Source organism: Heteronotia binoei, chromosome 3 (assembly GCF_032191835.1).
Source record: "Heteronotia binoei isolate CCM8104 ecotype False Entrance Well chromosome 3, APGP_CSIRO_Hbin_v1, whole genome shotgun sequence".
Classification (NCBI taxonomy): domain Eukaryota; kingdom Metazoa; phylum Chordata; class Lepidosauria; order Squamata; family Gekkonidae; genus Heteronotia; species Heteronotia binoei.
Window position 1 is genome coordinate 165,417,064 of NC_083225.1, and position 26,224 is coordinate 165,443,287.

At 51.2% G+C, this 26,224-nt stretch overlaps 1 protein-coding gene across 1 annotated transcript in view; it reads right to left on the minus strand.

Moving 5' to 3' along the window:
* Positions 1-26,224, minus strand: part of RNF17 (ring finger protein 17) — an 85,956-nt gene that overhangs the window by 23,275 nt on the left and 36,457 nt on the right. Inside the window, exons 20-24 of the mRNA XM_060234833.1 lie at positions 26,081-26,201; positions 25,676-25,900; positions 3,681-3,834; positions 3,141-3,259; positions 2,597-2,687 (exon numbers count right to left, since the gene is read on the minus strand). Coding sequence (XP_060090816.1) covers positions 2,597-2,687; positions 3,141-3,259; positions 3,681-3,834; positions 25,676-25,900; positions 26,081-26,201 — 710 coding nt within the window. The remainder of the gene's footprint in view (positions 1-2,596; positions 2,688-3,140; positions 3,260-3,680; positions 3,835-25,675; positions 25,901-26,080; positions 26,202-26,224) is intronic.

The window sequence follows — 26,224 nt, forward strand, 5'->3', positions numbered from 1 at the left end:
CGCACCTGGTGGAGAACGGGGTCGACACCGGTTTCAGCCATGAGACCTTGGCTGCCTGAAGTACCGAGGTCATGGGCAAGGCTACCGGGGTGGATGCATTGCACTGGACAATGTCAAAAACGAGGGGCTTCAGCTGCGAGATCGGTAGCGATAAGGAATGGGCCATATGCTTGACGAACTCGCTGTAAGCCCGAAGGTCTTCAGATGGAGAAACCAGCGACTCCTCTATGGATTGCTGTGGCGGGGACAGTTCAGTGTTGCAGTGAGAGAAAGTGAGAGGGTGGTCTGAGTCTGAATCGGGGTCGGAGTGAGAGGAAGCCGAGTCATGCTCCAAGAGCTGTCTGGGTAGTTCTGGAGTCCTCGGTGTCGAGGGTCGGAATGGAGTCGTCGGCATCGAGACACGCTTAGGCTGCAGGGCAGGTAGCTGTTCCGCTGGATGCTTCGCAGAAGGGCTCGAGGCCGATGTGGATCTCTATGACAGGAATGGCACGATGCGACCCATCTCGAGTCCCAGTCCGGTGGCAGGCGAGGCATCCACGGAAAACCCAAAGACATAGGGTATGCTCCATATAGGTACTGCCATTGCCTCTGGTCCCAGTGTATCAGTGGCAGTGGCAACGGCAGTAGAGGAGTGCAATCCTCCAGGGTCTTTGGAAGGGGGGGCCCTCTACCGGTGTGTGCAGTCACTGCGGGGGGGGGGGGGGTAGGCGCTCGCTCCTCAGGTTTCGGCAAGGGGCTCGGTTTGGTACCAGAGGACGTGGAGCGAGACCTCTGCTGAGTGAGATCGATCTCAAAAGTCCGAGAGTTCCTCCTGGGGCACACGCTGCTGGGGAACCTGCTGGATAGAGGAGGCAAGAAGCTGCAGTAGGGGGAACTTGCTCAGCGCCACCAGCCCAGCCAGGGTTGTGGATTGGCTCAGTCCTTCTCGAGGGCTCTTGGAAGTCTTAGGTTTCTTGTCCTTGTCCCTCTTATGCTCCTTTCCCTCCCTGCATTTCTTTGCAGGAGTGGAGGGTTCCGAGGTAGGTGGCGGGGTCGAGCGTTTCTGCGCCGACTGGTCGGTGTCAGAAGGAGCCGTGCCGGAAGTAGTAGGTGTGGACAAGGTTAACATGCGTCCCAAGTCGACTTGGGACTGCAAACCGGGGGTGAGTGCTGCTTCCATAAGCACTGTTCAAAATTGCGCGGCGTAATTTTCCTCTGTTTGTCAGGAGAACATAGCACAATGTGTGCAGGTCTCTGGGCGGTGTCCCTCTCCAAGGCAAAGGAGGCAAAGATCGTGGCCGTCGGGGAGGGAGTTTGCTGCCGCATTTCTTGCAGCGTTTGAAGCACCCTCACGTTTTCATGCGCTCGGGGGGAAAGGGAAGGGTAACCCTCCCCGTCCACGAAGGAGACAAGCTAGAAAAACCCATGCACTCAAGTGTCCTTGTTTTTCTTGTATGTTTGCAAAAAGGAAGAAGAGCAAAGTAATCGAAGAAAACTGATGAAGGTAATGAAGGTGAGTACCGATGAGAGACGGGAGAAAGATCCTGTCCGCACGGTAGTCAGAAAGGATCCTCATGCTCGTCCTAGTGGGCATGAGCGGTGGAGAGCCACGCATGCCCGGTGAAACGGGCGCGAAAATCCTTTTTTCTTAGGCTTTGAAGTACCAATTGGGATTGGTGCAGGCGCACTATATTCCATCAGTGTGAAGCACAAGAGACCACAAAAAAAATCATAGGGGAGAGGATTGCTCCCTGGGGGATGCCACACACAAAGGGTAGTATGGTGAAACCCTCTCCTCAATCACAACCCTTTGCCCTCATCTGTGGAGAAACAAGACGAGTCGCTGCTAAGCAGCCCCTCGTATCCCCATATAGAGAGAAGTGGTAAATGACATGCAAGAAACCTGAGGGAGCAGCTATCCGATTCCGCCACCTCTGCTTCCTCCTCTCCCCTTATTTCATTCTCCTCCTGCCACCCCCACCAGTCCAAAATTACCCAGTCAGCTTCCATAACAAGATGGGGGTTTGAACCTGGGTCTCTACTCTGAATCTCAAACAGCTGTAACACAGTGGCTTTCATAGAATGGCTGCTGCTGAACAGTAGAAAGCAGTCAGGCCTACTTGAGTCATCCAAGTAGAGTAGTATCAAGTCAGGTTGCAGCCAGGCATTGTGTTCAACTCTGGATGGGGCCTGGAGATTTGACAGAAGTACAACTGAACTTGACAACAGAGACCTGTCCCTCGAGAAAACAGCTGCTCTGGAGGGTGGACTCCATGGCATCATATCTGGCTGAGGCCTCTCTCCTCCCCAAACCCTGCCCCTCCTCAGACTCTACCCCAAAATCTCCAGGAATTTCCCACCAACCTGGAGCTGGCAACCCTAGTCAGGCCTGGCTCCAAGATCCCCTTCCCTCAATGGCAAAAATAGAACTGGAAAGGGTTCTGCTTCCTCCCCCTTGCTTTTACTGATAGCAGCACAGTAAAAGCAGGGCAAAACACCTATGCATAATAGGCACAAATGTATCACAGCCTGCTCCTAATCTCAACCTGAATTTTGTATCCCAAGGGTTCAAGTAAGGGTACAATCCTGTGACACATTTCAGATATTTACTACAAACCTGTATGATTATTTTTACCATCGCTCCACTTAAATATTGTGTCAGTGTATCGCATGCAGTTGCTGTCCACTGGTCAGTACCACCAGCTGGCCTAAAAATGAGATATGCAGGAAACAGAAACCTTGTAAAAATTCAAACCTTTTTTTTTTTTTAAAAAAAGCTCTACAGCTTCAGCTTGGCAGACAGCTCAACTATAATGTCTTCCTTGTTTAGTGTACCTCCACCTTGTTTGCACAGACAGATATTACACATCTGATACAAAATAGATACAAATGCTTATTTAGGTCTCTTCCTTTTTCCTTAACAGAGTATACTCATTTGGGTTATGGGTTTCCAGTAATGAAGCCACTCAGAATTTGAGCTATAGTTTCCTTCTATTCTTTACCATCCTGGTCCAATGTTCTACTATGGCTAGGAAATGCAGTGGAAATAAAGCCCAGATCTAGACTTTGACAGGGGAGACCGAAGTTCACAGCCCTCCTCAGCTGTGAACCACGCTGTGTGGAAATTAGCTGTATTTCAGAATTTTATTAAATCTGGTTACCTTATGTCTGCTAGGAAGCATTCCACTGCTAGAGGCCCAACTGACATCAACTTCTCATCAAGTTTTCTTAGACGGATGGTATTCACGGTTTTGGTTATGCCCAAATCAAAGAAGAATACCTGAAACAGCATGGCCATAAGAAAAACCACATTCTTTTAAAAAGTTTATTCTATTTAAAAGTATTCTATTTAATGCAGCATAAATTTTCCATTAACGTTTCTGAATGCACAATTCTCAGAATGCCATCTCAAGGACTGTTTCAGATGGCAGCAACTCTAGAAATAGAACGGGTTTTTCTGATTGCAATTGTTTTCCCTTTACAGTTCATTTATGTCCTATGAAAAAAGTTACTGATTTGCATATAGTAAAAGTGCAATGATATGGATCAGAGTGGCCAGGTGCAGTTGCTATCTCACAGTAGATTTTTTAAAATAAAGGATTTAATCCCATTTTCATGTAATACTAAATGGTTCCCCTGCAATCATACTAAGGGAGACAAAACCTTCCATAAAAACAGAATTGTTTTCCAAAAGTAGTTACCTCCACAGTGTTTTTAGAAACAATCTTGCAGACCTGGCCTCTGTTCCATTGATCTAGACCATGCACATCAGCAGCACAATTCATATTTATTTCCCATTGAACAGCTTCTTCTTCCTCAGACATGTTGTAAGTGGCAGACATCTTTTCCTGTAAGCTAAGTTTTAAAAAATCAAAACGACCACAAGTCTAGAAGTTCACTGAAGCTCTAAAGAGCTGTTTCTTCAGAAGTACAAGGCTAGCATGGTTATATCAAGGTATTTTTGGTAACTCTCAAAAAGATGCATGGTCTCCTCTAGAAAAAGTGGGACTTCTGTAGCAAGTACCTTAATTCATTTGAAACTGAAGACTGACATAGGATAAGAACCCTAGATCAGAGGTGTCAAATGTCCAGTCTGTGCAAGGCTCAAAACCCAGCCTCCCCCACAGCAACCTCCTCCTGCTTCCTTTCCATGGATGCTACTACAGCTGAGCCTTACACCTTGCTTTTCCCCCAGCTCCCTCCGTGGCTCTTCACTTCCTACCTCTTTCCTCCCTCGCACTCTCTCTCTCACACACACACACACAGAGGTACAGGGAGAGCTGTTCCAAGACTGCTTCGCGCAGTAGAGTTACAAAGAAAAGCCTGCCTCTGCCACTCTGCCTCTCTCACATCCACCCATCCCCTCCTTGGTTTGCTTCTCCAGGGCTGCTTCTCTTTTTGGGACGAAGGGGGAGGAAAGAGAAAAATGTTGCACTCGCCTGGCAGATTTAAGATCAAAAATATTTTATTCCAGGTATAAGCTTTTGTGTGAAAGCATACTACTTTTTTGGAGAGAGGGAGGCAGGGTGACTGGGTGGAAGGATGGATTCGTCTGACAAGCACAATGTGCACTGAGAAAATTATTTTGGCTTATTTAAGTCTCTCAGTCCATTTATTGTAATTAGCCATTGGCTGCTACAAGTCTACAAAAATCTCAAGGAAAAGCAAAGTAAACTATATGTTAATGAACATACAAAGTAAAGCAAAAGGGTGTAACAACAAGATGCAATACAATAGCAGTAACAATGGAGATACACACATAAATCTACAAATCATTCCTTCGCATTGCCACCTTGGCACGTATTTTCTTTGCTGCAAGGGCAGAGGCTGAAACTTTCTGGGAGATATAAGTATCAGATAAAAGAAACACTTTTTTTTCTCATCTGAATAAGCACCATTTTGACTTACTATTCTGTGTGGCAGAATTTTGGGGACACCTGCGTATTCATATATATGTACTTTTAAAGAATTCTACTGAAACTTAGTAGAAGAGACTCTGGCTCTATCCCATAAAGCCTTGCAGCATGTATGCGAGCATTGTCTCTCTACGTGGGTGAACTGTGTTCCACTGGATGGTTTACATTTCTTTGAGATAAAGGGTGCCATCCCCAAGACACAGCACCTACAGATTAAGTTAAGCATAACACCCTGTATTGTTAATGGACACCTAACAATAGGGACACCTAAACAATAACCCAAGGACGCCTGTTGTCATTAAGGGGAAGGGTCTGTTTTCAGTGTTACATTAAAAGGCAAGTTTCTATGACAACTATCTTTTGTGGCCATTAAGTGCAAAAAGGTATAAATATTGTTGATGCTAAGTGCTTGGGTCTGATTTGTTGATGCCCATTAGAGAGCCTCAACTTCCAGCCCAAAAGAGATCTCTTTGTCTTAAACAGTGTACACTGTGCCTTTGATAACTATTTTACAGTTTCTCTGTTACTTTGGTTAAGGATAAATAAAACAGAACTTAGTGCAACATCTTTTTCTCTTGCCTACTGGGGCTCGGCTCCCATCAGTCCACATCCATCCACATATCTGTTTTATCTCACAATATTCTGAAAAGTTGTTGTGCTTTCTTAAAAAATGGATTTCTCTGTTCTTATTTTTTTTTTCAAAAAAAACCCCCCGATTAGGAATGAGAACACTTGGATTTGTCTTCATATCTTGAAAATCGGAGTGATTTCAGATGCCAAATGATAACACACATTAGTAAGGGGGCAGGAAAACTAGCTCTCAATTCAGTCCAGGAGGATGCATTGTCTTGAGCTTCATTATCAGTTGCAATGCAGCAGTTTCTCTTTCTAATCTCCCTTTGAAATTCCTTTGTAAGAGCACTGCTATTCTTACATCAGCAACTGAATGTTGTGGTTTCTAATGTCAGACTTGTGTGCATTTATTCTTTGTATTCTCCTGGATGGAACTGAGAACCTAAGTTTCCTGTCTCATTACCAATACTGGTATCTTCACACCAACTGTCCCTCTGCATATCACATAATCCAATAAAAGGACAGGTTTCTTACCTGTAACTGGTGATCTTCGAGTGGTCATCTGTGCAATCACACATATGGGTAATCCGCAGGATTGGCCCCGACCTCGGAGAGTTCAAAGCAATCTTGATCGTAGATCTGGCGCGCCTCCCACTTGTCCTGGGAGGAGGCAGCTACTGCGCATGCCTGGACAAGGGGGAGGTGCTTAGCCACTCAGTTTCTTCCCGCCGCCGGATAGGTGGAAATAACTGTGCTAACTAGCTTCCAGCAGCGGGGAAGGCTGGGTGGGTCTGTGTGATTGCACAGATGACCACTCGAAGATCACCAGTTACAGGTAAGAAACCTGTCCATCTTCTTCGTGGTCTCTGTGCATTCACACATATGGGTGATTAGCGAGCCATTTCTTCGGAGGTGGGTGCTGGATCTGTAAGAATATGTAAAGTTAGAGCGTAACGTAATGATAGTGGTACTCACAGTGGTTAGTCGAAGATCGACCGTAGCACCGCTTGTCCGAAGGAGGCATCTCGCCGGGCACGAACGTCGAGAGCGTAGTGCGAGGCGAAGGTAGATGTGGAGGACCAGACGGCTGCGGCGCAGATGTCCTCTATAGGGATGCCTTTCATGAAGGCGGACGAGGTAGCCACGGCTCTGGTTGAGTGGGCTCGTATATGTTGAGGGATGGGTTGTTTTGCCAGCTGGTAGCAGAGTTCGATGGCAGCAACAATCCATTTGGAGAGTCTCTGAGTAGATATTCTGCTGCCCTTATCATGGGTAGCGTAGGTGACAAAAAGTCTAGGGTCTTTACGGATTTGGCGGGTTCTGTCTATGTAGAAGGCTAGGGCTCTCTGTGCATCCAGGTTGTGGAGCGCCCTTTGTCCCGCGTCCGCGGGGTGCTGGAAGAAGGCTGGTATAGTGGACTGTCTTCCTAGATGAAAAGGAGAGACGACCTTGGGTAGAAAGGTCGGGTCAGGTCGGAGGATCACCGTACTGTTATGAAATATCGTATACGGTGGGTCTGCTCTGAATGCGCAGATGTCACTGGCCCTCTTACCTGTGGTGAGGGCCGTAAGTAATGCCGTCTTCCATGACAGCAGGTGTAGTGGGATGGAAGCCATGGGCTCGAAGGGCGGTTTCATGAGTTGGCTCAGGACTAGAGACAGACTCCAGGTGGGTAGAACTTGTTTGATTGGTGGGTGTAGGCGAATGATGCCCTTGAGGAAAGCTCTGGTCGCATGGTGAGAGAATACCGTTGTGCCATCGATGCGGGGGTGGAAAGCAGAGATGGCTGCCAGGTGTACCTTCAGGGAAGAATACGACAGACCCGCTCTAGAGAGCGTTAAGGTGTAAGTTAGTACCTGAGGTATAGTGGCATAGTTGGGGTCGAAGTTGTGCTGTGAGGCATAGTGTGAGAAGCGTTTCCACTTCAGTAGATAGGATTTCCTAGTAGATGGTTTTCTGGAGTTCACTAGGACCTGACGGACCTCCGGGGGGAAGTCTAGAAACTGATTCTCCAGGCTGTTAATTTGAGCGATGCCGGGTTGTGGTGAAGGACCCTGCCGTCCTGTTGAGAGAGGAGATCCCGTGTTTGAGGGAGTTGGATGAAGGTGTTGTTGGACAGGAGCAGCAAGGTCGTAAACCAGGGTTGGCGGGGCCACCATGGAGTTATGAGGATGCAGTTTGTGTGGTCTACCTGAATCTTCTGTAGAACTCTGGTGATAAGTGGAATGGGGGGGAAGAGGTAGTGGAGTGTTCCGTTCCAAGTTTGTAGGAAGGCATCCCCCCTGGAGAGGTGGGATGGAGGACCTCTCGTGTAGAAGCGGGTGCATTGGGCATTTGACGGTGAAGCAAATACATCTATCTTCGGTTGTCCGAAGATGCTGAAGATCTGTCGGATGTATCGGCTGTTGATGGACCACTCGTGGTTGTTGGTAGAGTGGCGACTCAGGGCGTCTGCCTGGGTGTTCTCGACCCCTGGTAGGTGTACGGCCGTGAGGAAGATGCCCTGGCTTATGCTCCAATGCCACAGTGCCAGGGCTCTCTTGCAGAGTCTGACGGAGGCGGTGCCGCCCTGCCTGTTGATGTAAAAGACTGTGGCGATGTTGTCGGAGGTGATCTGGACGTGCTGGTTCCTTAGCGATGGGAGGAAGGACCGCAAAGCCTTGTGCACTGCGATGAGCTCCAGGCAATTTATGTGGAGAGAGCGTTCGTAGTCTGTCCACTGGCCCTGCACCGTGAGGTCTTCCAAGTGGGCTCCCCATCCCCACTTGGAGGCATCTGTGGTTACAATCACCGAGGGCGGTGTCTGCTTGAATGGCATGCCCTTGTAGAGGTGACGTTCCTTGGTCCACCATTTGAGGGATGGCACAATGTGTAGTGGAAGGGTGAGTAGTGTGGATTGATGTTGTGTGTGGGGGCGAAAAGTCCTTACGAACCACATTTGGAGGGGACGCATGTGCAGCTTCGCAAACCGCAGAACTGCTGTGGTTGCTGCCATGAGGCCTAGCATTCTCTGGAAAGTGAGCGCTGTTTGGGAGCGCTGGGCGATGATAGTGTTGGCCAGTGACAGTATGGCGAGTGCCCTGTCCTGAGGTAGAAAAGCCGTTTGCGAGAGCGTGGAGATGTCTGCTCCTATGAATTGAATCCTCTGGGTAGGGACTAGTTTGGATTTTGAGAGGTTGACTAGGAGGCCTAAGGTGGCCAGGGTGGAGAGAGTGGTCGAGACGTCCAGTTGCTCCCTGGAATGGGCGACGATCAGCCAGTCGTCTATGTAAGGGAAGATTGATATCTGTTGTTGGCGTAATGTGGCTGCTACTACTGCCATGCACTTGGTGAAGACCCTTGGTGCTGTGGAGAGGCCGAAGGGAAGGGAGCAGAACTGGAAGTGCTGCTTCCCTATGGCGAACCTGAGGAATCTTCTGTGATGATGATTGATTGTAATGTGGAAGTAGGCATCCTGGAGGTCTATGGACGCCATCCATGCTCGTTCTGGGATGAGCGGGAGGATTGCCTGAAGCGTGACCATACGGAATTTCTTGTAGGTTATGTGTAGGTTGAGTTTGCGGAGGTCGAGAATGGGTCGGAGTCCTCCGTCCTTTTTTGGCACCAGGAAGTACCGGGAGTAGAAGCCGGTGCGATGGTATTGGGGTGGGACTGGTTCTATCGCGCCTTTGTCCAGCAGAGACGCGATTTCTGTCTGCAGGGGTGCGGACGGGGGTGTGGTGAGGAATCGGTGGTGCCTTGGAGTGGAGGTAAACTCTATTAGGTAGCCTCTTTGAATGATGGCGAGGACCCAGGCGTCTGATGTTATGGTCCTCCAGGCAGTGTAGAATGGTTGTAGTCATGTTGATCGGTTTGGCTGATGGAGGGAGACTGGACGGCTCGGGGGAGGGAGGTCAGAGAGACGGTTTGGATGTGGTTGAAGGTTTCTTGGTTGTTTGGCGTCTGTTTTGAAAGGAAGGTTTGGACTGCGGTGGTTTGCGCTTCCATGATTCCTGTTGCCGTGGGGATCTGGTCCCTTTGTATTGGCTGGACCTCCAGTTCCTTTGCCGATTGGATTGGGTCAGAGGTTGGGAGACTCCCAGTCGTTTCGCCCTTTTCCTGCCATCGTCTACTGATGTGAGGATGTCATCTGTAGATGAGCTAAACAGGCCAAGGCCATCAAAGGGCAAATCTTCAACCTTATATTTGATGTCTGGTTGGAGGGAGGAGGACCTGAGCCACGCGTGTCTGCGGAGTGCTATGGCTGAGGCCAAGGTTCTGGAGGAACACTGTGCAGCGTGACGGGCAGTGTTGATTTGCTGTTTGCTCACTCTGGCCATCTCTTGCAGGGTAGTGGTGGCTGACTTTTGGGATGCCTCGGGCAGGGATGGTACCAATGCGGCGAGGGAAGTGGTCAGGTTGTGGGTGTATGCGGAAAAGCATGCCATGTAGTTGAGGATTTTGGTTGTGGCTGTAGTGAGGGCGTAAATCTTTCTCCCAATCGTGTCGAGTTTTTTGCCCTCCCGTTCTGGTGGTACCGGGTGTCTAGTCTGCTTCGACTTCGAAGACGAATGCACAATGATCGAGTTCGGAGCCGGGTGGGTGAACAGGAACTTGGAATCAGGTGCGTGTATCTTGTACAGAGCTTCAACCCTCTTGGATGTTGGCGGTACTGATGCCGGTTTGTCCCATGCTTCTTTGAGTGTTTCTAGGAGGACGGGGAGCATGGGAAGAGAGGAGCTGGATGGAAGATCCGCATGCACTAGATCAAATACGACGTCCGAGACTCTGGGAGCGTCCGTATTGAGTTTCAGATTTAGCGAGCTTGCCATGTTTGCTACGAGGTCGAGGTAGGATCTCGGGCCCTCAGACGGTGATAGGTCTGCTGGCTTGGCTATGTCGGAGTCTGGGGATTGTAGGTCCGAACCCGAAGAGTGGTCGGAGTCGGAGAGTTCCTCCTCGGATCCGTCGTCGGTTCCTTGGTGCAGGTCGGGCTGAGGTGTTGTCTTGGGAGCCGCGTGTAAGGATCCCAGTGGCGATGGGAGTTTCGGTTCGGCGCCGAGACTCGTAGGGTCGTCATGGTGGTGAAGCGGTTCGACCGATGCAGTTTGGAGTCTGTGTGTGTGATCTCGGTAGCGAGGAGACTCTTGGTAGCTGTGGTAATGGCGATCGTAGGAGGGTGATCGTCGGTGTCGTCTTCGGTTCCGTGGGGATGGAGACCTGGATCTCGATGGAGAGTAATAGTAGTGTCTCCCCCTGCGGTGGCTGCGGGAGCGTCGGCGGCTGCGGGACCTGGTGCGGCGGCGACTGTGGGACCTGGTGTGTCGGCGACTGCGGGACCTGGTGCGTCTGCGACTGCGAGATCGTGGTCTAGTCGGGAGAGCTCTCGGGGTCGAGGGTTCTCTGATGAGCGCGTGGGCGTCTATTGGCTGTGCGAGATCTATGAATTTAGTGGGGTCGAGAGGCCGGGTCCTAACGGATGCGGTAGAGTGCGTATCCAGCAGCTGGTCTGGTGGGGAATTCGGAATGGACGGCGACTTCGATGAGATGCGGATGATTTCCAACGGAGTGATTGACGGTGTTGCCGTCGACTTCGACGTCGGAGTCTTCGGCATCGATCCGGAGGCAGTGGCGCTCGGGTTCGGTGCCTTCGGTTTGGTGGTCGGGTTCGAGGCCGAGTCGAGAGGGCGGTTCTTGTGCTTTTTCGAGCTAACGCTACCCGTCGGGTCCGAGTGGGCGGAATCGGAACGGCGGCGCTTTTTGGGGTCGTCCGACTTCTTGGAGTGTTTGCCGGTCTTAGGCTTACAGGGACTCTGTGCCACGGAAGCTGCCGACTGCGTCTCTCCCACGAGGTGTGGGGAAGATGGCGCGGGTTGTTTTTGTCCGCCATGCGGTATGGCCGGTCGGAGTGTGGTTTCCATGAGGTGGCTCTTGAGTCTCGCGGCGCGGTTCTTGCGGGCCTGTTTGCCAAATTGGCTGCAGTGCACGCAGGAGTCTGGACGGTGGGCCTCTCCAAGGCAGAACAAGCAAAGAGAGTGGCCGTCGGACGAGGGGATTTTGGATGAGCAGCTGGTACAGCGTTTAAAGATTATCTTGTCCCTTCCTTCCATCCGCCCGGGGAGGGGGGGGGAGGGAGGGGAAAGTCCAGAAAGAATAGTAAGAGAAGGCTTTTTTTTTTTTTTTATACGATACCAGGAGGAGTAGAAGATGAAGAATTGAAGCGAAGAGAAGGTAATTGTTGGAGATTGCAATGAAGAAGTTGGAGATCAACGAGGAAGGTGCGATCCGGTCGGCGGTAAGGAAGAAACTGAGTGGCTAAGCACCTCCCCCTTGTCCAGGCATGCGCAGTAGCTGCCTCCTCCCAGGACAAGTGGGAGGCGCGCCAGATCTACGATCAAGATTGCTTTGAACTCTCCGAGGTCGGGGCCAATCCTGCGGATTACCCATATGTGTGAATGCACAGAGACCACGAAGAAGATAAACAGGTTTCCTACCTGTAACTGATGATCTTCGAGTGGTCATCTGTGCAGTCAGACTGATGGGAGTAAGGCGCCTGCGCCGATCTCGATCGGCAAACTTAAAAGCTGCGGATTTCCGCGCCGACGTCCCAGTGCGCATGCCCAGGAGCCCCCACCACGCATGCTCACTGAGACGGGCACGGACATCCCGCCAGTTCCTTCTGACCGCCACCTCAGCCCAGTGATGGACCGGTCGCAGCGGGGAAGGAGGGCGGGGAGTGTGACTGCACAGATGACCACTCGAAGATCATCAGTTACAGGTAGGAAACCTGTTTATCTTCTTCGTGGTCTCTGTGCATCACACTGATGGGAGACTAGCAAGCCAAAACCATACCTGGAGGCGGGTGCCGCGGTCCATCAACAGGAAGCAGACTCTAACACCGCTCGGCCCAGCGCCGCTTCGCGACGACTTCGTAGGTCCAACGCGTAGTGGCGTACGAAGGTATGCCCAGAGGACCAGGTTGCAGCTCGGCAGATGTCCTGTAGTGGGACGCCTCGCATGAAGGCCGCCGAAGTCACCATCGCCCGGGTGGAATGGGCCCTGATGGGTCCGGGCAAGGGCCTTTTGCGCAACAGATAGCAGAGCTTAATAGTCTCCGTTATCCATTTGGACAACCTCTGGGCCGAAATTTTATGCCCCCGGGAAGGCTGGACGTAGGACACGAAGAGCCTGGGGTCTTTCCGAAAGGGCTTGACTCGATGCAGGTAGAAGGCTAACGCCCTCTTTACATCTAGGGCGTGCAGTCTACGCTCGTCCTCATTAGACGGGTTGGGAAAAAAGACTGGGAGGCACGTCTCCAGGTCCAAGTGGAAAGCCGACACTACCTTCGGGAGGAAGGTGATGTCAGGACGTAGACGAACTCCCTCCTCCGAGAAACATAGGTAGGGGGGATCGCAATGCAAGGCCGCCAGCTCCCCTACCCGCCGAGCCGAGGGTATGGCTACCAGAAATGCCGCTTTCCAAGTTAGCAGCTGAAGGGAACACGTAGCCATGGGCTCGAAAGGCCTCCCCGAGAGAGCTTGGAGGACCAGAGTCAAGTCCCAGGCTGGCGCCAGCTGTTTCACTGCCGGGTACAGCCTAACAGCCCCTCTGAGGAAGCGCTTAGTGTCCGGATGGGCAAATACAGTACGCCCGTCGACTTGCGAATGGTAAGCAGAAATGGCCGCAAGGTACACGCGAACGGAGGAGATAGAGAGCCCCCTGTCCAGTAGGGATAATAGGAAATCAAAGATGATCGGCAGGCCTGCCGTCATTGGGTCACCCGTCCGGGAGGAGGAGAACTGGACGAACACCCCCCATTTATAAGAGTACGCTCTACGAGTAGAGGGTTTCCTGCTATTCAGCATCACGAACTGGGCCCTTTCCGACAAAGACCTTACTGGAGGCGCCAAGCCGTCAACTTCAGTTGCGGTATGTCGTGGTGTACCACCTGCCCTCCGTGCAGTAGCAGCAAGTCCGGGGCCTGCGGGAAGTGGTGATAGATCCCGCCGGCCAGGCGAAGGAGCAGGGGGAACCAATGCTGTCTGGGCCACCAGGGAGTTACAAGAATGCCCTTCGGCCGTTCCCTGATGATTTTCTGGATCACCCTGGTGATCAAGGGAAGCGGAGGAAAGAGATAAACCTTGTGCCTCGTCCAAAGCACCAGGAGTCCATCTCCGAGGGACAGCGGGTCCGCCCCTCCCCTGCAGCAGAAAAGAGGGCATCTCCTGTTCGCCCTCGTGGCAAACACGTCGAGTTCCGGGGTCCCCCACGCCAGGAAGACAGGGCGCAGAAAGGTCCAATTGAGCTCCCACTCGTGCCCGGCGGCGCCCCCCCCGACTGAGGAAGTCCGCTTGGGTGTTCAGGTTCCCGGGGAGGTGAGTGGCGACCAGTGAGGCCCCTAGGGCGATGCACATGTCCCACAGAGCCAAGGCGAGGCCACAGAGACGGCGGGACACCGTGCCGCCCTGTCGGTTGACATACGCCATAGCCGTCGTATTGTCCGTCAGAACTGCCACTGTTTTGTTCTGCAGGAACTTGTGAAAGGATCTCACCGCATGAAAGATCGCTAGCAGCTCCAGGAAGTTGATGTGGTTGCTTGCCTGGGATAGGGGCCATCGGTCCCCCACGCAGAGTCCTCTCATGTGCGCCCCCCAGCCCCACAGGGAGGCGTCCGTGGTAATCGTGAGGGTAGGGGGGTCCTTGTGGAAGGGAGCCCCTTCTAGCAGATGAGCCCTCCGCGTCCACCAGTCGAGGGAATGCAGGATCTCTGGGGGGAGGGTTAGGCGGCGCTCTGGCGAGTCCCTCTCGGTCTTGAAGTGAGCCAGGAACCACAGTTGAAGGGGCCTCATGCGAAGCCTCGCAAAGACCAACACCGCTGTGGTAGCGGCCATCAGGCCCAATAGTCGCTGAAGCTGGCGAGCGGTGGCGACCGGGCACGCCTGGAGAGTCCTCACCGCTCGAATAATGTCCTCCGCCCGGTCCGGTGGCAGAAATGCCCTGCAGACCCGGGAGTCTAGGATGACACCGATAAACTGGACCCTCTGTGAGGGTTGGAGCCGCGATTTCTTGTGGTTCACCTGCAGGCCCAGGCTCTGCAGCAACGTGAGGGTAGCGGTGATGTGACACAGTAGAGTCTCGTGAGACGGTGCGACTAGCAACCAGTCGTCGATATACGGAAACAGGGTGATACCCTGGAGCCGTAGGAATGCTGCAATCACGACCATAGTCTTTGTAAAGACCCTGGGGGCCGTAGAGAGGCCAAATGGGAGGGCCCGATACTGGAAGTGGTCCGAGCCAATTGAAAACCGAAGGAATTTCTGGAGGGGGTGAATAGACACATGAAAATAGGCATCCTTCAGGTCCAGAGTGGCCATCCAATCCCCGTGGTGTAGGAAGGGAAGGATATTCGGCAAGGATGTCATCCGGAACTTGTGATAGCTTATGAACAAATTTAAGGCCCGGAGGTCCATGATGGGCCGCAGGCCACCGTCCCGTTTGGGCACTATAAAGTACCGGGAGTAGAAGCCGAGGCTGTTCTGGTCTGAAGGTACGCGCTCGATAGCATCCTTCTGGAGGAGGGATGCGACCTCTTCTCTCAACGTGTCCGTGGGGTTGGTGGAGACAAACGTAGGTGTGGTAGGGTTTTGACAAAACTCTATAAGATAGCCTCTTCGAACAATGCCGAGGACCCATTTGTCGGTTGTAATGGTCTCCCAGGCCTTCAAATATGGGAAGAGGCGGGTACGGTACGAGGAAGGGGAATGGGAAGGAAGGAGGGCCGGGAGGCAGTCAAAGGCCCTGCTTGGGTTGCTTGGAACCCTTCTGTCTAGAGGACTGTCCAGCTGGCGGAGAGTACTTTGGCTTGGGCGTGTACTGCTGCTTAGAGTACGGCGAGGCAGACTTGGGGCGCCATGGCTGGTCCGGCGACTTGGGGAACGGTTTTCTGTTCCAAGGCTTTGGTGCTTGTCGTTTGGACTGAGGCCGTGCAGCGGAGACTCCCAGGTTCCTCGATGTCTTGATGCTTTTGTCTATTTCTTGCAGCACAGAGTCCGTGGTTGAACTAAACAAACCAGAGCCATCGAATGGCAAGTCCTCTACATAGGCCTGGGTATCATGCTGGAGGGCCGTGGATCTAAGCCAGGAGTGGCGGCGTAGGGCGATAGCAGTTGTCAATGTCTTCGCGCAAGTGTCGCCCGAGTGCTTGGAAGAGTTCAGTTGTATACCCTCTCTCTGCAGTCTACGGAGGGCGGTTTTGGTCTGCTCCGGAAGGCTGGGAAGGAGAGTGGACACCTGGTCCCAGAGGCCATATTGGTAACGGCCCATACAGGCCGCGTAGTTGGCGATTTTTACGCCCAGCGACCCTGTAGAATACAGCCTCCTGCCTATGGAATCCAATTTCTTCCCTTCTTTATCGGGAGGAGTGGAGTGCGTCTTCTTGGCGCATGAAGACGAGGAAACAACGATGGAGTTCGGCCGGGGGTGATTATGCAAGAACTCCGCACCCGCTTCCTGGATCCGGTACATGTGATCCATGCGTCTAGACGACACCGGCGTCGAGATGGGTTTGTCCCATGAGGTCTTGGCAGTATGCATCATTACATTGGTCAAAGGCAGAGCCACTGCGGTGGAGGTGTCCCTTTGAACGATGTCGAACACCGTGTCGGTAATGATCGGCTCGGGTTGCACAGTGGTGAGTGACAGCGACTGAGCCATGCGCTTCACCAAGTCCCCATAAGATTTTAAGTCCTCAGAGGGGGAAATTGGTTGCTCCTCGAAGGTCTTCGGTGAAGGGGAGGGTTGTCTAGGCGAGGAGGTATCCTGTTCGTCGGCCGACGAATCATGCGACCTGGACAACCCCGCAGGTGACTCCGAACGATCCGAGAGATGTGGGTTGGGCGGCGACACCGGGGTTTTTGGTTTCGGCTTCTCTACTGGGGCTTGATGCCGAACCAATGGTCTGGCGTCCTCGACATCGGGAGCCTTCGACACCGATGCGGAGGGTGGGCGACGTGGAGGACGATAAGACGTCCGAGACCGGTAGGAGACATCGGAAGATTGATCCCAATCTGGCTGACGAGGAGGGAGCCATGGGAAAGAGGGTTGCATGGGGTAGGCCCCATACAAATATTGCCACTGCCTCTGGTCCCAAGGGATCTGTGCAGGGTCTCTGCTTCGAGGCGAGCGGCTCCTCGGCGATCGGTCCTTAAGGTCCCTCTCTCGGTCCCGAGGGGGGGGGACTGCAGGGGGTTCAAAGGCAAGGCCGAAACGGCGGTTCGGTGTCAGGACGCTGGCCGGGCTCGATCTCCTGGTCGGAGTCGGAGGAAATGACGAGCTCCGTCGACATCGACGTGATAGGTTGAATCGGTGAGGCGAGCAGCTTCAGCGGCGGTATGATCGGAGCCGTCGGGTCCTGCGGGGAGGTGGGAGCGATGAAGGACGAAGATTTCGGCTTCGGCTTATCCAGCCTTTTTGCCTTTTTCTTCTTCTCTCTCTCCAAGCCCTTATCCTCTTTAGACCGCTTAGCTGGCATAGAGGAGTCCGACAAAGGGGCCGAGGCAGTGCGTTTTACATGCCGTTCGGCGTCGGAAGGAGGGCGTTCGGCATCGACCACCGATGACGTCGATGGCGGGTCGGTAACGACAGGCAGGTCTGCCTTCTCCGCCGATGAACAAACCGGAGACAGAGTCTGCTCCATGAGGGCCGCCGCAAGTCTCGCCGCTCGGTTCTTCCAGGTCTGTTTAGAGAATTTTGCACAGTGTATGCAAGAGTCGGGGCGATGCCGTTCTCCAAGGCACAAGAGGCAGAGAGAATGCCCGTCAGGTGGAGCTATCTTGCTCCCGCACTTGGAGCACCGCCGAAAAAATCCCCACCGCCTTTCCATGCGCCAGAAGGGCGGGAAGACGGGGAAGGGAACAAAATAAAGCGTTCCACCCGCACGCCCCCAAAAATCAGCAACTAACACTAACTAACAACTATACTAAAACTAGGAAAACCTTAACTGCAGCTAACTACGCTAATTCTAAGGAAAAAGGGAAAGTTCACCGACCGAAGCAGTAGATCGACTGATCAGCGCGGCGGTCAGAAGAGAACTGGCGGGATGTCCGTGCCCGTCTCAGTGAGCATGCGTGGTGGGGGCTCCTGAGCATGCGCACTGGGACGTCGGCGCGGAAATCCGCAGCTTTTAAGTTTACCGATCGAGATCGGCGCAGGCGCCTTACTCCCATCAGTGTGATGCACAGAGACCACGACGATCTGCTATTGTCATTCATCTGCTATCGCCATTCAACACCTGAAATCACCTTTATAAAGTTTATATAAAGTTATATCTCATGTTACATTTTATGGCGCACATGACCCAGCCCAACAAAGTGACATTTATGTCAGTCCGGCCCTCATAAATGAATTCCACACCTCTGCCCTAGGCTATGCTGTTATTTTGGTAGACATCTTTCCTGTAAAACTTTCAGAAGCTAGGTTTTGCGACAAGATACAGGATTTAAAAGAAAACACACTGATGGGCTTTATGCCATGCACGGAGCTACAATTTTCTTTCTTTTTCTTTGTCTCCCCCCCACCCGCCTTTCTCTCATTCTCTGTTTCTCTGTGCCTCTTTCTTATTTTAATTTTATTCATTCGTTTTGAAAAGAGAAAATTAATAATAAGGATCCCTCCTGTTCTTATGGTATATTTCTGGCAACACAGTGAACAAAAATAATTCAACATTCTTAAAACTTTCCGCAAAAGTTCACACGCTTTTGCCCGGTGCAGAATTATTGGGGGAAAGGCCACAACTTTTGCAGGGAAGTTTTAAGGATGCCAATCTTTAACCTTTCTTGGCTTCGCAAATCTGCTGCCCTCGACCCACTTGTGGGATAGGGAGGGATAGAAACCAGAGGCTTAAATTCAAGGAGAAGTAGAGTACGCTCCTGCCCCCAAATGCCTCCTCTTTCAAAAAATGCAAAAACTGAACTCAAAAGTTTTTAAAAGTGTAGCTGCCATATGGAAAATGCATGTGTGGTATGAACACAAACATGACCACCTGAAGGAGCTACCTATTTTTACTTCTTTACAGTCTCCGTGCATCATACTGATGGGTATACTACCTGGAGCAACACTCAAGGTGACAGATGTTCTCTTGTGCTACTCACCAACATTTCAACCCAATTAAGTTTGCTTTTAAATGCAAGAATAGAAAAATCAGACTTTTTTGGACCCTATAAAGGTTTTCAACCTTCTGACATCAGAAACGTGGGGAAAGATTTAGAGTGTGATTCCCTAAAAACATCAAATAAGATTAGCAACACAAACAGTGACATGTGCATCAGCATCAAAGTGAATGATGCAAAAGTGCAGATCCAATAGCTGCCAGAACAGACATATGATTTCTATGCCAACAGCGTTCACCATGCATATCACCTGCTCAGAGCAGAAGCACAGATCTGCAGGAAGAATTAGGAGACTGGATTTTGATTTTGATCCCCAAAAACCTCCTGAAAGGATGAAGTCAGTTTCAAAGATAATGTGGAAAATCTAGAGGAAGGAGTGGCAGAAGAGGGAGGTGGACCAGAAGATGGAAAAAAACAGGTTGCTTACCTGTAATTGATGATTTTTGAGTGGTCATCTGTGCAATCACACACATGGGTCTTGCCGCAGGCAACGGATCCGTACCTCGGAGTTTCTAATAGCTCGCCTAGAGCACTTTTTGGCACGCTTCCCTCTCGCTCTGGGGAGCAGGCATCGACTGCGCATGCCTGGAGCAAGGGGGAGGCGCCATTCCCACTCAGTTTCTTCCAGCCTCCACTGACACTCTACAGAGGTAAACATTAGGCAGAGGAAGCTAGCCGCGGGGAAGGCTGGGTGGGCGTGACTGCACAGATGACCACTCGAAGATCATCAGTTACAGGTAAGCAACCTGTTTATCTTCTTCGTGGTCTCTGTGCAGTCCCACACATAGGTGACTAGCCAGCTAAAAGGTCACGGAGGTGGGTGCTGGCAAGAAAAAGAAAGTGTTAGTCACAGCATGTAAATGGTAGAAAGAAGCAGATGCACTCACCAGTCACTTCAATGGAAGATGGATCTGAGGACCGCTTGGCCGAAGGAGGCGTCTCGTCTCGCACGAACATCCAAGGCATAATGGGAGACGAACGTGGACGGTGAGGACCATGATGAAGCAGCGCAGATGTCATCTAGAGAGACGCCGTGCAGGAAGGCCAAAGACGTCGAGACCACTCTGGTAGAGTGAGCCTTAAGGCCTTCGGGTAAAGGCTGCTTAGCAACTTGGTAACACAACCTAATTGCACTGGATACCCACTTAGATAGTCTTTGGGTAGAAATTTTGTGCCCTCTGTGAGGATTGCCGTAGGCCACAAACAAGTTAGGGTCCTTACGGAACGGTGTGTACGAGAGAGGTAAAAGGAAACGCTCTTCTAACGTCGAGGGCGTGTAGAGCTTTCTGCCCAGGGTCCTTAGGATCAGGAAAAAACGAAGGCAACGAAATGGAGGTTGACAAATGAAATTGTGACACGACCTTGGGTAAGAAGGAAGGGTCTGGTCTTAAGACCACCTTGTCCTTATGAAAGACTGTATAAGGAGAGTCAGAACGGAAGGCACACAGGTCACTGGCCCATTGCCTGAAGTGAGAGCAACCAATAAGGCAGTTTTCCAAGACAGCAAACTGAGATCCGCAGTGGCCAGGGGTTCAAACGGGGGTCTCATAAGATGTGAGAGCACTAACGACAAACTCCAAACTGGTACAAACGGTTTGATAGGAGGGTGAAGGTGCAACATGCCCTTTAGGAATGATTTGGACAGTCTATGAGAGAAGACAGTTTGGCCATCAATAGGTTCGTGGAAAGCAGAAATGGCTGAAAAGTGAACCTTTAAAGAGGAGTAGCTGAGGCCTAACACTTGCAAGGAAAGTAGGTATTCCAGGATTGAAGGCAGGGGTACTGACTCTGGATGGAGGTGGTGGGATGATGCAAAAGAACAGAAGCGCTTCCACTTGCACTGGTAAGAGCGCCTAGTGGAAGGTTTTCTTGCATTCAGTATAACCTCCTCTACTCTTGAAGATAGGGATGTGGACGAATTCTCCAAGCTGTGAGGGCCAGAACTTGAGGGTTGTGGTGCAGCACCTAGCGGTGAGCTTGGGTCAGGAGATCATCTGCCAGGGGGAGACAACGATAAGTGTGGCAGGATATCTGAAGAAGTCTTGTGAACCATGGATGCCGTGGCCACCATGGTGCTATCAGAATGCAGTCTGTGCTGTCCTGAGCAATCTTGAGCAGTGATCGAGTTACAAGGGGGGTCGGTGGAAAGAGATAATGCAGAGGACCCCTCCAGATGTGTAGGAAAGCATCGTTGCCTCTCCTGGTATAAAAGAGAGGGCATTTCGAATTGTCCTTTGAAGCAAAAACATCTATTTTGGGGGCTCCAAAGCAAACAAAAATGCGATGCAGGTAGAGTGGATTGAGAGACCATTTGTGGTCGTCTATGCGAATCCTGCTGAAAGAGTTGGCCAGAACGTTCTCTATGCCTGGTAGGTGAATGGCAGTCAGGAAGATGTTGTTTTTGATACACCATTCCCAGAGCAGTATGGCTATGCGGCACAACCGGAGAGATCTGGTGCCGCCCTGTTTGTTCACACAGAACATTGTGGCCATATTGTCTGTAGTAATCTGGACGTGTCGATCCCTGACAGATGGAAGGAACGATTGAAGGGCCCTGTGCACGGCAATAAGTTCTAGGCAGTTTATGTGCATAGCCCTCTCGGACGCAGTCCACAGCCCTCTGACAGTTCTGTCCTCTAAGTGGGCTCCCCATCCCCACTTGGAGGCATCTGTGGTTACAATGACAGATGGAGGAGGGAGAACAAAGGGCATCCCGCAAAGCAGATTGTCTGGTACTGTCCACCAAACGAGGGAGCAGAGTACTCTGAGGGACGGTGAGAACAGTATTCTGTGGTTGTACGTGTGGATGGTAGGCACGAACAAACCAAAGTTGGAGGTGTCGCATGTGCAGTCTTGCGAATTGGAGAGCCGACGCGGTTGCAGCCATGAGGCCCAGGAGACGATGTATGGTGATTGCAGGCTGCACAGGAGTATGTTGAACCAGCTGGGCCAAGGAGATTATGGTTCGGGCACGATCCTCTGGAAGGAAGACAAGATAAGGAGACATGCATAGACGAGCACCTATGAACTGCAAGTCCTGAGTTGGTGTAAGGTGCGATTTGGTGACATTCACACAAAGGCCCAGGGAGGCAAGGAGAGAGAGAGAGTTGTTTTGAGATTTCTCGCCAGTTGGTGCGCTGTAGGGGCAATAAGCAACCAGTCGTCTATGTATGAGAACACTGGAATATTTCAGAGACGCAGGGCAGCTGTGACTACTGCCATGCACTTGGTAAACACTGGGCGCGGTGGAGAGCCCGAATGAGAGAGACCGGTACTGGAAGTGATGATGCCCCATGGCGAATCGAAGATATTTGCGGTGCTGAGGTCTGATGGTCACATGGAAATAAGCATCCTGGAGATCCAGGGATGCCACCCAGGAGTCCCGTGGAATTAGGGGAAGGATGGATTGGAGGGAGATCATTCTGAATTTTCTGTAGGCTATCCGCTTGTTCAGCCTCCGGAGATCCATAATGGGTCGCTTTCCCCATCCCTCTTGGGCACCAGGAAATATCTTGAGTAGAAACCCGTCCCGCGATGTTAAGGAGGAACAGGTTCTATGGCAGCCTTGTGGAGAAGGTCCAGAATCTCTTGTTGGAGGTGAGGGGAGGGTGGAGTAACGGTGAAGTAGTGGTGGTGAGGTGATGAAACGAACTCGATTGCGTATCCAAGGCGGATTATGGTGAGGACCCAAGAGTCCGTGGTGATTAAACTCCAGGTTGGGTAAAATGGGAGGAGACGTGTGCGATAGAGGGGATTCATTAGTGGAATGGAACACGGAGGGAGGTCAAAGAGACTGCTTGGGTGGTTGAGCAGACTTCTTAGCAGGTTGAGAGCGTGGCCTCTGTTGGAAAGGTTGCTTTTGCTGTGGAGGCTTCTTCCAATAATCATGTTGTCTGGGAGAATGTTGACAGCGCTGGAAAGACGGTCTCCAGGTTTTGGTCTGTTGAAAGGCTGGCTGGGAAACACCCAGGCGTTTTGCCCTCTTACGACTGTCATCCACAGACGTAAGGACCTCATCTGTTGAGGCATGGAATAGACCAAGGCCATCAAATGGCAAGCCTTCAATCTTTTGCTTGATGTCGGGCTGTTGGTCGACCTCAGCCAGGCGTGACGACGTAGAGCCACTGATGAGGCAAAAACTTTGGACGAGCCGGATACAACGTGTCTCAAGGAGTTTATTTGCTGCTTGAACACACGTGATAGTTCCGAGACTAGATTAGAAACAGCTTTCTGAGAGGTGCTGGACATAGATGGAATATGGGGTGCAATTTGGTTGGCAAGGTTGTATGTATATGCTGCAAAATAAGCTAAGTAATTATTAAGTTTGGAATTTGTGGAGGCCAGGCTGTAGATCTTACGAGCCAGTATGTCCAGCTTCCTGCCCTCACGATCAGGTGGTGTTGGATGTCGTGATGGTTTGGCCTTAGTAGCCGAATGGACGATTATTGAATTAGGGGCCGGATGAGAGGCTAAAAATTTGCATTCAGGCGCGTGTACCCTGTATAGGGAGTTGAGGCGCTTGGAGGTAGGTGGTATGGAGGCAGGTTTGTCCCAGGACTCGCGTAGAGTCTCGAGGTGGACAGGCAACATGGGTAGAATTGACCCCGCTAGAAAATCTACCTGAACGAGACCATGGACAATATCTGAGACCTTGGGAGAATCAGAAGGGAGAGGAATATTAAGGGTTGTAGCCATGGTGGTGGTTAAATTGAGGTAAGCTTTGGAACTGTCAGAAGGTGAAAGTCGGGTAGGTTGGGTCGAATCCGATATAGAGGAGACGGGGTTTTTTTCGGAGTCAGAGGGATCAGAGGTGCCCATCTCGGATTGAGATTCTTCGGTTGGGGACGACATATGAGGTTTGGTAGGTGCGGAGGATATCTGATCTCTGGAAAGTTTAGGCGGGAGGCTGGATGTCGGGAATGAAGTAGTTGCAGGAGCCGTAGATACCGTGGCAGAAGCTGTACAGGGCATTAAAGGCTCTTTAGGTAGATCTCGGTTCCGGGGAGGTTCACAGGGTTGAAGGGTCTCACGGGTCCCAAGGGGAGTAGTATTCCTGGTCTCTATAACGGGAAGGACGAGAATATGGGGAAGGACGACTGTATTGAGGAGATTCTTGGTCTCTAGAACGGGAAAGACGACGGTGTTGAGGTGATGTGTGTTCTAGGACTCTGGTTTGAGGGGACTCACGGTACCGAGGGGAATCGTCGAAGTCACGGATTCGAGGCGTCGAAACATCACGCATGTGGGTCTCGGCATCGAACTAACGGTATCTGGATCGGCGGGAACTCTGCTCAGAAGGGGAGTGGGAGTAGCACTGGTGAATCCGTCAGGGTCGAGGGGATGGTGACCGGGACGGAGAAGAGTAGTCATATCGGTGTCGGTAGTAGTCCTGATATGGGAATGGGGATTGAGGAAGATGGCGTCGAACCGGGGAGCGGGACCGGAACCATTGGGTGGAGACCTGCGTGGAAGATTCTCTATATTGTGGAGAGACCGCAATATCCCGAAAAGATCCCGACTAAAAACCTGAACGGGTAGGGTCCGAGGATGTCATATGGTACGATGCTATGGATCGAGGGGGGAACGAGATCCGATCGGTATAACCTCAACCATAGGTGGAGAGTGTGGAGTCAACTGTGGCATGTCCGAAATAACATCGGAAGGCGCCGAAAGCTCTGGTGGTAAGATCGGAGCCGAAGCCATCGGGTTGGACTGCGCAGTCACCGTCGATGGTGTCGGATCATGGGACTTCTTTGGAACCGAGGTCGGCGCGTTCGAATGATGAGACTTAGGAGCCGAGGTCGGCGAATCCGAGTGACGCTGCTTCTTTGAAGCCTTATGGCCCTCGGAGTGCTTAGATGGTCTCTTGTCGGATTTATGCTTTTTCGGTACGTGAAGAGCAGCTGACGCAGCCGAATCTCCCGCTTGTTGTGGGGGAGGAGGCGAATCTGAAGTGGGCATAGCCCGGAGAGACTTTTCAAGTAGAAAACTTCTAAGTCTAGCCGCTCGGTTTTTTCGCGCCTGTTTTCCAAAGCTGGCGCAGTGAGGGCAAGTATCTACCCTATGCGATTCGCCCAGGCAGAACAGGCAGTACGAGTGTCCGTCTGAAGTGGGGATTTTAGATCCACACTTCCGACATTGCTTAAAGGTGATTTTCCCTTCCATACGCTTCGGACAGGGGAGGGAAGGAAGGGGGGGGGGAAAGGAACGGGAAAGAAAGCGCAGAGAAGGGCCTTTTTTTTAAAAAAAAAAATTCTATGGACAAAGGAAGTATAAGAGGAGAAGATAAGATGAAGAAGTATGATACCAACAGTAGAAGAGAGGAGGAACGCAACAAGGTAGGTGTTGTCCGGGCGGCGGAAAGGAAGAAACTGAGTGGGAATGGCGCCTCCCCCTAGCTCCAGGCATGCGCAGTCGATGCCTGCTCCCCAGAGTGAGAGGGAAGCGCGCCAAAAAGCACTCTAGGCGAGCTATTAGAGACTCCGAGGTACGGATCCGTTGCCTGCGGCAAGACCCATGTTGGGACTGCACAGAGACCACGAAGAAGATCCATCTGAGAGGTAGTGTACAGCAGCTTAATAATTGCTGGCAGAAATGACTGCAGCATCTTCTCTTCCACAGTAGTGGGGTCCTCCTGAAGCTGCAGAATGGTGACTGAATGAGAATAATTCATGACCCAAAGCAGCTGGTACTAAGACCACTGGTGCAGGCATGTAAACAGATGGTATAGACATGGGTGTTCTCAGTATGGCCATATTGAACGTAGTCAAGAAAAACAAGTGCCCATTAAGAATGAAGAAAACCAGATACTAGCAATTACCTGCTATGTAGCTTTTGAGAGAAACAACTCTCATAGAAGTGAACATAATTCAGCAAGAGGGTTCAACACCTTCCCTTTTGGGCATTCATGGTTCAAGGCTATGTTTCAGAGAGTAGATTTCTGTGGCTTGTGGGTACTCTGTTTTCTGAATCATAGCTCTGAACAGAGACAACAAAATAACATGCTGCATACTGGCACTATAATGAGAATAATGCATTACAGTCCTAACTAAATACACTTACCTGTTCAGCAGTTTTTCTGCCGACAGCAAATGCAAGAAGATCATGCTTGGAGACACAACACGACTAATTTGTACTTGCAGTTCTTTGTTACACTCTAATGCCAAATCCTCCATTTGTGACAAGTCTGCACACCCAGGATTTAAATCCCCCACTTCCCTTGCGAAGATGTCTTCTGGAGGAGGATCCCACACTTCATTGTAAGTAAGAGTGGTGATTTGAGGATTCCTATGGAAAGTGCAAGGCTCACGTGAAAAATCTTCCTGCAGAAATATAAGTATTTCACTTTTGGTAACAGTAAAAACAAACCCTGAATTGAAAATATTAGACTGCTTGCTCTCCTGCAATCCCCCCCTCCACCTATGCATTACTTATGTTAATGATAGTTTATCGGGACAGCATACTTGCCTTGTTACATATGATGCTAGGCCTTCATTAACCAGGCGGCTATTAATACTACGAGACACATTTGGTACTGCTGGTACACTTTCATAGAGCTCAACAGATAATGCATTGTCCGGCAATATTTCTACAAAAAATATAGAGGTATCA